Source organism: Schistocerca nitens, chromosome 4 (genome assembly GCF_023898315.1).
Source record: "Schistocerca nitens isolate TAMUIC-IGC-003100 chromosome 4, iqSchNite1.1, whole genome shotgun sequence".
Lineage (NCBI taxonomy): Eukaryota > Metazoa > Arthropoda > Insecta > Orthoptera > Acrididae > Schistocerca > Schistocerca nitens.
The window spans coordinates 973,170,765-973,183,677 of NC_064617.1; the positions used below are offsets into that span (position 1 = coordinate 973,170,765).

Sequence of the window (12,913 nt, forward strand, 5' to 3'; positions counted from 1 at the left end):
TGGTTGGATGGGAATTTGAACTGCCGTCATCCTGATCAAAAGCACAGCATCTTATCGCTGTGACACTTTGCTACGTTTCCTTAAAGTTCTAATAACATAATTCACTATTTACTTGAGTCGTCTGGTTACAGTACAAATGTTCCTATGGCAGAAAATACACTTCTGCACACAGCATTTATACAAGGTAAGATTTTCAAAGAAGTACTTCACTCCAGCGCATCCCTTAACTAAGGTCACAGGATGTCGCTCTTTGAAATTAGTTAAGTGATGAAATCCAAGTGCAGCTTTTCAATATTTTAGGGCCATTGTAAACACACCACAGCCATATTCAATGGTACTTGTGTGTGTGTGTGTGTGTGTGTGTGTGTGTGTGTGTGTGTGTGTGTTTTGGGTGGGTGGGGGTGGGAGGGGGAGAGAGAATACAACAGAAGGAGAGAGTGAATAAGAAGAGTAATATGACGACGGAAATGATGCATCTGCAATGGGAAAATGGCCCAGAGCACCAAATGCTGTGCTAACACCAACAACTAACAATGTCATTCCACACCATGCAACTACCTGAGATGGTAAATAAAACCCAGAAAAGTCACTTCAGACAGGTGTTGTCTGTATGTAAGGTTTTTATGTTTGTTCAATACCCAACATACAAAAATCTGTTTCACAGAAAAAGGCCTTTTCTGCAGTTCTATAGAAAACAGGAGAATAGACCATGTACGTAGGAACTTCAGAAGTAAGTTATGTATGTTGTCCCACACTGAGATCACTACAAAACAACAGTGGTGCATTGTCAGAAAAAGAGTACATATTCTGGGCACCCTTCAAATAGATCTGCTGCCGCACATGTAATAGCTGCATCACAGTGTAACAGCAACTGGAAACATAATCCCAAGTTGAAGTACGTGGCACAGTACAACTCCTGTGGGCAAAAGATCTACATTGCAAATAGATTCACCTCGAAATTCTGGCAGTATATTCAATGTCATGACCAACTTGGATGCTGTGTAGGTTTGGTGAGTGGCAGAATATCACTGTGAAAGGGGTGGGAAGGATAGTGGGTAGAAAATTCCTCCTTTAAGGGTATGGTGAGAGGTAGTCGAAATCCTGGCAGAGAATGTGATTTAATTGCTTCAGTCCTGGATGGTACTGAGTCGTGAGGGAAATGCTCCTTTGTGACTGGATAGTGGGAATGTGTTAGGTGATAGGTGACTGGATAGAAAGAACACATGATAGCTGCTTCTGTACAAGGCTGGGAGAGTAATTTCTGTCTGTGATGGCCTCAGTGAGAACCTTAGGATATTTGGAGAGAGACTGCTCACCATTTCAAATGTGACAGCCACATGTCGCTAGGCTATGTGGATGGATGTCTCGATATGGAATGAGTGGCAACTGTTAAAGTAATTGCTGGTGGTGCTGGTGATTGGTAGGTATGATACGGACTGAAGTACTGATGTAGCTATCGTTGAGGTGTAAGCCAACATTGAGGAAGGTGGCTTGTTGGGTTGAGAAGAACCAGGTGATGCGAATGGGGGACTAGGTGGTGTGGTTCTGAAGGAATATAAATAGGGTTTCTTCACCCACAGTCCACATCACAAAGATGTCATCGACAAATTTGAACCATGTGAGGGACTTGGGATTCTGGGTGGTTAGGAAGGTTTCCTCTTGATGGCCCATGAGTAAGTTGGCATAGGATGGTGTCATGCAGGTCCCCACTGCTGAAACAGATTTGTTTGTAGACGATGCATCCAAAAGCGAAGTAATTGTGGGTGATGATATAGTTGGTCATGGTGACCAGGGACGTAGGTTTATTAAAAATGTATGGACTACCTTGGCACACTCCCCGGCCGACCCACATTCCCACCCCACACTAGGTGGAAATGTGGATTGGCTGGGGAGCATGCCGAGATAATCCACGCATTTGCAATAAACAATGTGTCCAGATGGCACAATGGTTAATGCAACTGCCTAGTAAGTGGAAGATCCCAGGTTCGAGTCCCAGTCAGGCACACATTTTCACTTGGCGCCACCAGTTCCGCACAAAGTCCCAATGTAGATGACATCTCCCTTTCCCCCTCCTCCACCTTCAGTTTATATAATATGTATCACAGCTGCAGATTCTGCTTCGTGTCTTTCTTCCAGGCATCCCACACACTTGAGGAACAATCTAGGAAGGGTTGCCTGAGTGCTTCGTAACAAATCTCCAATGTAGACTGACTGCACTTTCCTACCAGTGAAGTGAAGACTGCCACCTGCTTTACCTACAATCTGGTCATAACATCTCATATCACTACTTGTGACTCATCAATATTGTAGTCAAAGAGTACTATATTTTATCATTTTGTGAAGTGAACGATTTTACATTTCTTAACATTAAAGTTAGTTGTCAACCTTAAAAGATTTATTGAATATTTCTTCACCCCCTCCCTCCCCCTAACCCTCTCAAAGGTGTGTGTACATTTCCCTGAGGCACTCCTGACGTTATTTCTTCATCTGGTGATGCTGCTCAACCCAATATCACATGATGCATCCTCATTACCAAGATACTGTCAACAGTTCTAAAATTTCTTTTGACACTCATATAATTGTATTTCATTAATAAGTGCTACAGTGGTACTGAGTAATTTTTTTTTTTTTCACCCAATTGACTGCCGTGATCTGTAGCCTTCAGGAGATTACACGAAAAAGTGAGAGTTGGGTTTCATGTGAACAATGTTTTGGGAATTCACACTGGTTGGCAGGGAGGTCATTCTGTTTGAACTCCGAGTATATCCCAAGATTCAACAGAAATAAAGTTAGTTTCATGTTCCTTTCAGTCTGCTTTTTAATTTTAATTTGCAGTCCCTCAAACATTTTATATCACTGGGTAAGTTATCAAAAATTTTAGCTGCAGCACTGTGCACCTCTTTCTGTGCTAAAGAGAACATTAATGTGGAGTAAATAATGCTATTTTTCCTGCTGGTACTGTAATTATGTACATCACTGTTCATTTTGAATTTTAGTGAATAATTTACAACAAGCTTTATGGCGGGATAAATATACTGTGCTGCAGTAGTCAGTATGCCAAACTCCTTAAATAGGTTGTTGATTGGCGACTCCATGGAGTGTCCTGTGCACTACGACCAGATAATGGATATACTTAGAAGGAGAGACAGCATTGGTCGTATTTTTTTGTTTTATTAACCGCAAAATCGATTTTCGGTCACTTAGTGACCATCCTCAGTGCTAGAAGTTAAAAATTTTCACATAACGATCAGAGAGTATAAAACAGAAAATCACAACTACATCTGCATATGAACATAACAGATGGTAGGAACATACCTGTAATATACAATTTAAATTGGTAGGCAGTGGTATCAACAAGCTTAGAGCGACCACATAAACTGAGAACTGAGGCCGCTGTTTACATGCACTTGTTCAGCAGACCTCGATACGACAGGGCTTGGAACGCCCTCTATGTGACATGTGTCACGTGAAGACTTAATATTACTGGTTTTGCGAGATATTAACACTAAATAACTCTTGTGCATTTGTGAATCATGAAGTAATTCAAATTTAAAATGTACGTAAAACACATAGCAGACGAAGGGGTAAGGAAACATCTAAAATACATTGGCGTATTGTTTTTAAAAAAACAAACTTCTAAAACATAAAACAGATCGATAATAAGTTGTCAGAGTGCAGGACAGGCAAAAGAGAAAAAGACAATAAAAAAGAATAATACATGAATAACATGAAATGAGGTATAAAACAGGTTTTTTTAAAAAAGAAAAAAACACATAATACCCACCATCTGGCGTGGGAAGTTAGAAGTACAATGTTCGTGATATACGTAAAATGTTATGTTAAGACAAAGGAGTCAAATATATAAAAAATAGTAATAGTACGAAACTGCCATTACGTAATAATTAAAATGCCGTGAAACACAATGTTCATTACAAAAAAGTTTGTAGGTGTGGATAAACAATTTTGTTATCATATTTAACCGACATGCTGATGTACGTCTCGTTTGTCCCTTTGGACAAGCTAGCATTGTTATAACAGTGGTTATAGGCTTCCGCATAAGCACTGGGTCAGAACCCATACATACATGACATCAAATATACACGGTTGCTTACTGTAAAACATAGCACCCAACATTTGGCGTGGGAAGTTAGAAGTATATCGTTCTTGATTTACGTAAATATTACGTTACAACTGAGAAGTCAAATATATAAAAAAAAATATAAAAAATAGTAATAGTACAAAAATGCCATTAAGTAACAATTCAAATGCCATTAAGTAACAAATCAAATGCCATTAAGTAACAAATCAAATGCCATTAAGTAACAAATCAAATGCCATTAAACAATATTCATCACAACAACAAAAAAGGTTTGAGGGTGTAGAGTAACAATTTTGTTATCATATTTAACAACATGATAATGTACATATCATTCATCCCATCACTGGTTGTACGCTTCCGCATAAGCACTGGGTCAGAACCCATACGTATTCACAGGTTGATAAAACAGTAATAAAATTGCCAAGCAACTGGTTTTAAATATTAATAAAATAATTTGATTTTACATAGCTTATAGTAGCAGTGGGACCTATATGAAATAAAACCAGACTTAAGAAGTACCTATAATTCTAATTGTGTTATTGAAATAAATTTAAAAATATAAGGTGCGAACAAGTAGTATGCATCAAACATCGAGAAACCATCATGAGGAAGGACAAGTAATAGTGCCACTTATATCAGAAATATACATCGTACTTTAGAGAAATTAAACATAGGCTATGCACGATATCCAGCACATATTCAAACAGAAAAGGAATTGTTAACATACATTAAAAATAATTACGTAAAGTGATAACCGGTTCATATTACTTTGTGTCAACGTCCAAGAGACGTCGACTGTAGTAAAATTATGTTCAGTAGGCGTCCATAAGTTCTGAAAATTACGGAACAAAAGGGAGCATACTTTTTAAAAACCGAAATTAGTAATGTTATTAGAACAAACTGAAACATGTGTGTCTATGTGTTGAGATAGTTGGAATAGCGGCCATTGTACGTGTTCTCGTAGCAACTATGACTGAGGCGTTGTCTATAAGGGATAACAAGCAACTGACTACGAATTGCTAATTGTGATAATTGGCAACAAGTTGTTGACTTTTTTCATAGGAAATCGGAGAAGCCTTCCCAAAAATGTGTGCTTCTCGATATCGTTTGCTTGTTAAGTAGCGCGATATCTGGAGATTTATGATGGCAAAAGATCTCCATCTTTTCCATAAGGTCGAGAAAGCGTCCTTTTTTACCCTTGTGCAACAACTTCAATTGTGATGTCAAATCTGGAGTTGTATGACCAGTAGCTACAAGATGGGCTGCGAAATTCGATTTTTCCGCAATATCTTTCCTTTCAAGTGCAACGTGCTCACAGAACCTTGTTTCTAATTTTCTTCCGGTTTGTCCTATGTAACCTGCATTACACATGGCACACATAAGTTTGTAAACACCTGATTCATGTAAGACATTGCGTACATGAATGTTATTCCTTAAAAGCACGCCTAGTCTGTTTGTCGTCGAGAAACCTACATTAATATTCCTCTTCTTGAATATTCTGGCAATTTTATTGCTAATGGGACCATAGAAAGGCAAAGTGATATATTTTTTATTTTTAGTTTCGCTTGTCTCATTCTGACTTAAATTATCTTTACTATATTTTTTGGATACCATCTCATAAATGTCCATGACGTATTTCAATGGGTAATTATTATTTCTTGCAATTTGTTTGACTATGTTTAACTCTTTCTCATGGTTTTCATTAGATAATGGTAATCGGAACATACGATGAAATGCAAAATGGAAAAACGCTTTTTTGTGTTGGTCAGGGTGTTGCAAACCATAATCTAAGATGATATCTGTGAATGTTGATTTTCTGTAAATGTCAAATGTATGTTTTCCATTTTCCCTACTAATGGTTAGGTCTAAAAAATTAATGACTCCATTCTGTTCTTTTTCAACTGTGAAAGTAATTTTGTTGTGTAAACCATTAAATGTACTGACGACTTCGTCAATATCAAATTGACTGCCATTAATTAGCAATAGCGTGTCGTCCACAGATTTGTAGTAGTATACGATCTTTTCAGCTAATGTGGGAAAATCTTTTAGTAATTTTAGTTCAAGATAGTTAATAAAGATTTCTGCCATAATCCCTGACACACAGTTTCCCATGCTGAGTCTGTCCTTTTGGACATAAATTTTGTCATTAAATGTGAAGTAGTTATACTTTAAGCAGAATGATAACAGTTCTATGAAGTCATTGATTTCCATGCTGGATATATTACTGCGGTTCCTGAGATTAGCGTCAATAATTTGTATTGTTTCCTCAATCGGGATATTCGTATATAAATTGACAATGTCTAGCGAAAGAAACGTCATAGTGTCTGTAATAGGTAAATCTTTTATTTTCTCTACTAACTGGGCACTGTTTTTAATCGAGAACTGTTGCTCAAATTTATAATGCTTATTCAAAATAGTTACGCATTTTTTCGCAACATTCACCAACAGGCCCCCTCTCCCATCAACTACAGGCCTAATGGGGTTAGACTCCTTATGAACCTTGAATTGTGATCGTAGCCTAGGAATTTTTGGATTCATTACCTTGAGATACTGTATCTCACCAGGGGCTATTACATTTGAAAGTGATTTAAGTTTCTCATTTAACTTTCTTTGAATCTCATTCGTTGGGTCTCTCGCAATTGATGTAATACCGTTTTCTTGAAAAAATGGTGAAGTTTTTTCTATATACATTTCCTTTGTAACAATAATAACACAATTCCCTTTGTCTGCCTTTGTGACAATTGCATTACTTTCTTGTAATTTATTACTCAAGCTTTTTACTGTCAAATGATCCCTCCTGTTTTGGTTATTTGCTTTTTCTACCTCGTTCTTTAATAGCTTTTCTACCGCTACAGCCATTTTATTCTGTTCTATCTTATTTATTTTACAACTATCCATCGCAAATTTTACCTGCACTAGTGTATTCTTAATTGCCCTACTATCCAATTGTTTATGTACGTTGTATTTTAAACCCTCACTCAAAAGTTCATTTTCTTCTTGATTAAATACTATATCGGTTACATTTTTAACTCTAGGATAGAAGTTATATTTATGTTCGCCATTTAACATTTGTCTTTTCCCTTGTCCCATTAGCTTAGCTATTTTTTTGACATGTTTAGCTCTTACTTTGCTAACTGCATTACACAATCTCATTCACTCTTGAGAGTAACAAATCTAAGGTCAAAGGAGAAACAAGTTCGACCAAATTGGCGTGTGCTTCGAACAGCTGAGAATTAATAACACTTTTTGTAAAAAAACAGTTTCCTAATTTCACTTCTCATCAAAACCAGTTCGCATTTTTTCATTTTAAATTGTATATTACAGGTATATTCTTACCAACTGTTATGTTCATATGCAGATGTAGTTGTGATTTTCTGTTTTATACTCTCTGATCGTTATGTGAAAATTTTTAACTTCTAGCACTGAGGATCGTCACTAAGTGACCGAAAATCGATTTTGCGGTTAATAAAACAAAAAAATACGACCAATGCTGTCTCTCCTTCTAGGTATATCCTTAAATAGGCTTCTACACGATGGTTTCAGGTGAACATCACACATTATTCTTACCGTATTTCTTTGAGCAACAAAGACTTTCTTTCCTAAAGATTAGTTACCCCACAACATTATTCCGTACGAATTATTGAATTACAATACGTAAAATATGTCAACTTGCTGATTTCTCTCCCGCCAAGATTTGCAATGATGGGGCAAACAGGGCCGAACTAAGTTGTTTTACGAGTTCCAATAAGTGCTTTTTCCAATTTAGATTCTCAGCAATATGTGCACTTAAGAATTTTGTAGTTTCCACCAAACTTAATATTTCTTCACCATGTGCTACATTTATCACTGCTTTAGTGCACCTAGATGTGCAGAACTGAATGTTTTGTCTTTTTAAAATTGAAGATGGGACCATTCACAAAAAACCAATCAATGATACTTTTAAAAAGACTGTTTACCATTCCTTCTGTTGGATGTCAATGATATTGGAAAGCAGTATTGTATAACACTTCCACTTACACTTTTGTAACTGGGTGTGAGCTGTGCTTTCTTCCAATAGAGGGTACTGTTTTTTGTTGAAAGGATCTGTGATATGTTATTGTTAAAAGACGGACTAACTCCGACACAATGGTTGTGAAGGATCACTGTGAGGAGTAGGTTTGGTAGAAGTCACAATGTTTGTATAGAATCTGATATGATTAACAGTGATCACTCTCTTGTCTGATGAATGTTTAGCAAGTCAGTTCCAGTTTTACTGGACAGTCCACCCCCCCCCCCCCTCCCAACATCTTTTTTGCAGCATGCATATTATTATTTCTGGCAACCAAGTATTGTAGTAGGCGAGAAAGGTTGGATAGGATCACTGGGATTTTGGTATAATGAAATACAGAAAAATCTCCATGTAGGGGCTTTACCAGTTCTGCCAACTACTACGCTCTGAAGAATAATGCAAGTTCATATGTACTGCATATCATATATCATCATAAGTTGTCATGCTCAGTGCTGAGCGTCGTGACCCCATGAACCAAGGGTCTCCATCCCGGACAGTTGCCAGCTTCTCTTAGTGCCTGAGAAGAGGTAGACCTGCAATGATCTTGATTTGATCCATCAATCTGCTCACTGCTCTTCCTCTTGGTCTCATGCCCTTGATCTTTCCTTGCAAAATTATTTTCTCTAGACTTTCTCTGCCTCTTCTCACAATATGGCCAAAGAACTGGAGAATTTTTTCAGTGACTCGAAAAGAAAGGTGTCTGGAGGTACTGAGTTGTTTAATAATGGACACATTTGTTGTTCTTTTGGTCCATTTTATGCATAGCATCCTACACCAGCACCAAAGCTCAAACACATCAATGTGCTGTTTGTCTCTGGCTTTGAGTGCCCATGTTTCGCAACCATAAAAGAAAACAGAAAACACGAGTGTTTCAACTAGCCGGATCTTTGTGCTGTTCGTTACTGCTCTGCCTGATCTTGGTGAGCTGCTTCACAGCCACTGCCCTAGCGTGATCCGTCTTCTCATCTTATCTTCACAACTTCCCATGCTGCAGATGGTTGACCCAAGATAGATTAAGGAATGCATGAATTCCAGTACCTTTAATCGACCTGTGAGCTGCATCTGTTCTTCTCTATCAATTATCATGAGTTTGGACTTGCTGAGGTTGATGTCTAATCCATATGGTAGACTAATGTCCTTTATTCTTGTTAGTAGCTCAGCAAGTTCATCTTCGCTGTTGGCTAAAAGCACAGTGTCACCAGCAAAATGAAGGAAGTTGATAGTTATCCCACCGATTGAGATGCCTTTGGTCCAACCATCAAGAGCTTTCCTAAAGACATGTTCTGCATAGATGTTGACCAGTTGTGGGGATATGACACAACCCTGTCTCACACCTTTTGATACTCTGAAGGAATCTGATGTGCCAGCACTTGTCTTTAGAGCTGTGAAGTGATTATTGTATAGACTTTTGATCAATTCTATCAAGTGGGGTGACACACCGAACTCGGCAAGCAACTGCAACAGTTTTTCCAAGTGAACACAGTCAAAGGCTTTCCTATAGTCAAGGAAGCAGATGAAAACAGGAACACCGAACTCTCGCAATTTTTCTATTATTTTTCTTATGTTGAGGTTCTGTTCACAAGTTCCTTTCTCTTCAACAAAACACTGCTTGTCCTGTGGATATGAGAGGCTGAATGTACGGCTTCAGATGTGGGTTCAGGATGTAGAGAAAAATTTTACTTGTGTGAGATATGAGGGCAATAGTCCGGTAGCTGGAGCAGTTCCTGATAGTCCCTCCCTTGTGTAAGGGGATGAAGAGAGACTCTTGACCAGTCATCCAGCCACTCCCCAGTTTCCCATATTCTTTTACAGAAGGAATGCAGCACATCAATACCTTCCTGTCCCATTTCTTTGATCATTTCTCCAGATATACCGTCCAAAATCCCGAAAACACAGAAACAATCAAGCAAAATCATTTGCAGTGAAAAACAACAGTATGATAAACGGTGACTGACAGAGATCGAATCGCACTTCACGAAGAACAATACAAGAAACTTCTATAGAATGTGCAGAGAAAATATGACTAGATATCAACCACCCAACTTGGGCTTCAGATGGAACGCTAGAAACAAATACCAAAGACAATTGTGACATTCTGGCAAAGTACTTCGAAAAACTCCTCAACACTGACCCCGCTATGAAAGAAATAATAACAGAAACAAGCACGTACAATCCACATAGTGAACCTCCAACTCTAGAAGAAGTTAAAGAAATAATCAAGTCACTCAAGAATCTTAGAGCACCAGCAGAAGACGGCACCATCATAGAAATGTGGAAGTTACAAGACCCAAAACTCGCCAAAGACATCCACAGGATCTTGGAAGATATTTGGAAGACCATGAAAATTCCTGAAGATTATAAAACTGCCCTGATACACCCACTACACAAAAAGGTGACAAGACTGACCCGAACAACTACAGAGGAAAATCCCTACTATCGGTCACATACAAGATCCTCTCTAAAGCTTTACTAAACACACTAGAACGCCAGACCGACCACTTGATTGGGGAATACCAAGCAGGCTTCCGTACAGGGCGGTCTTGTGTGGAACAAATTTGGAACCTGAAAATGATTTTACAACACAAACAGAATCTGATCATTACCTTTGTCAACTTCAAAAAGGCGTACGACTATCGACCGGAAAACTCTCTTCAAAATTCTAGCAGAATACAAAGTAGACAACAAAACACGGCTATCATAGAGCAAACTTTAACCAACACGACCTCCAAAGTAAAGTTCTGTGGGGAACTATCACAGTCCTTTGAAATTCGCACAGGTGTCTGATAAAGCGATGGCCTCTAACCTCTCCTTTTCAATTTAGTGTTAGATAAGGTAATAAAAGAATGGGTAACATTACAATAGGGGATAACCTTAGGAAACCTACAGATTAAATGGCTGGCTTTTGCAGACAATTTGGCGATTGTCACGAAAGGTATAAACTAAACAAAAGACACTATTGAAAAACTACACGAAATCTCTTCCAAAACTGGACTACAGATCTCTTATGAAAAAGACACAGTTTATCAGCATGATGAAACTCTCATCTCTGAACACAAAGAATGGCACGATTTACAAAATGGCAAACTTCAAATACCTCGGTGAAACACTAAAAATGAGTGGACATAACAGAGCCTCAAACGAAGAAAGAAAAACTAAGCTGGACAAGGCATACAAAGTAGTGTGGAATCATTACAACAAGAAGTCTATCTCACAAAAACCCAAATTACGCCACTACAACACGCTGGTGCTCCCCGAAGCACTGTATGCAGCAGAGACCACACTAACACTAGGGCATACACGTATCAGACAACTAGAAAGAGTAGAACGGAAAATACTTAGGAAAATATTTGGCGCAACTAACAACAATGAAATATAGAGCAAGAAATCTAGAGGAACTATACAAACATATGGACACAATCACAGAAAAGATTAGAAAACACAGATTACAATTCTATGGACACCTGTACAGAATGCCATCACACAGACTGACCAAACAGATCTTTGACTGGGTAACCACTAGAAACAACAAGTGGGTGGCAGAGGTAAAAAACGACCTGAACCAAGTCAACATAACAGCAGACACAATAAACGACAGAACAAAATTCAGAAACATCATTAAGAAAATTAAACTACATGAGATACACTGTGACAAACGAACAGGCGTAAAATTGACCGAAGAATGCAAGCAAGATCACAGCCGGATGATGAAAGAAATATGGGCAAACCAAAAAGGCAATCAAGATGAAGCCGAAGACACGAAGCCGACGAGAAGCGTGGACAGAGGACCGGAAAAAGAAACACAGCGAGCGAATGAGGGAAGTTTGGGCAGCAAGGAACTGGCCATGTAGTTTAGTCCAACTGTGCTCTTTTAAGGGCAAAACACCATGGCACATCTGTCATGGGTGATCATCAAGTATGATCTGTTTCTATCTTAAACACATAACTTAGTAAAATAATGTGGCTAGAGTGAGGTAATAATCATTAATGCTCTTCATTTAGTTCTCCAACCTCATGAAAACTGGATACACCAAACACATTCATAATCCACATGGAAGAACTTTTACAAGTGAAATTCACACACTTTGAATGCGAACATGTTATGTTAGACCCAAATATGAATTATGAATATAATTGAAATAAGAATACTCTTTAATTTGTCACTTATTCTATGAATTCACACTGAATTTCGGAGGATGTATCTCCGTCACATTAATTCTGTTAAAAATTTAACATAAATATTGATTTTTTGTGTTTATTATTTTATGTGTGATATGTAGCTCTTGGCTTTCAACGGTCAGAAGTTGATTTTCAGAATCATATATGCTCTGCATGCCTCACACTTCAAAATTCTTAATGAATTCACCTAATGAAGAAAGTTATTATATCCTGAAATGTGTCTCAGAAAAGTAAGTGAGAAAGTAAAGGAGTGGTGTGTGTGTGTGTGTGTGTGTGTGTGTGTGTGTGTGTGTGTTTGGGCGCGCGCGCGCGCACGCACTGACCTGTGACGGGGAGCTTGCCAATAGAACAGGTCGCTGCTGCAGCTGATTTGTAGCTGGTACAAGGTATGTTAACCGAGGCACATTGCTGTTGGTTGTAACGCCCTAAAAAATTTCACACACATCTTAAAATATAAATAAAAAGAAAATATTTTGAGTATTAACCTAAAACTTAGCTAGTTTGTATCAGATGACCTACAGTCATTACAGATTTTTAGTAAATGAGTAATCACCACCTATCAGGAGAAAGAACTGGAAAAATGGAATTAT

At 38.1% G+C, this 12,913-nt stretch overlaps 1 protein-coding gene across 1 annotated transcript in view; it reads right to left on the minus strand.

Annotated features, from left to right (window-relative positions):
• LOC126252733 (activating transcription factor 7-interacting protein 1) overlaps positions 1–12,913 on the minus strand; it is a 180,416-nt gene that overhangs the window by 25,212 nt on the left and 142,291 nt on the right. Inside the window, exon 10 of the mRNA XM_049953635.1 lies at positions 12,647–12,748. Coding sequence (XP_049809592.1) covers positions 12,647–12,748 — 102 coding nt within the window. The remainder of the gene's footprint in view (positions 1–12,646; positions 12,749–12,913) is intronic.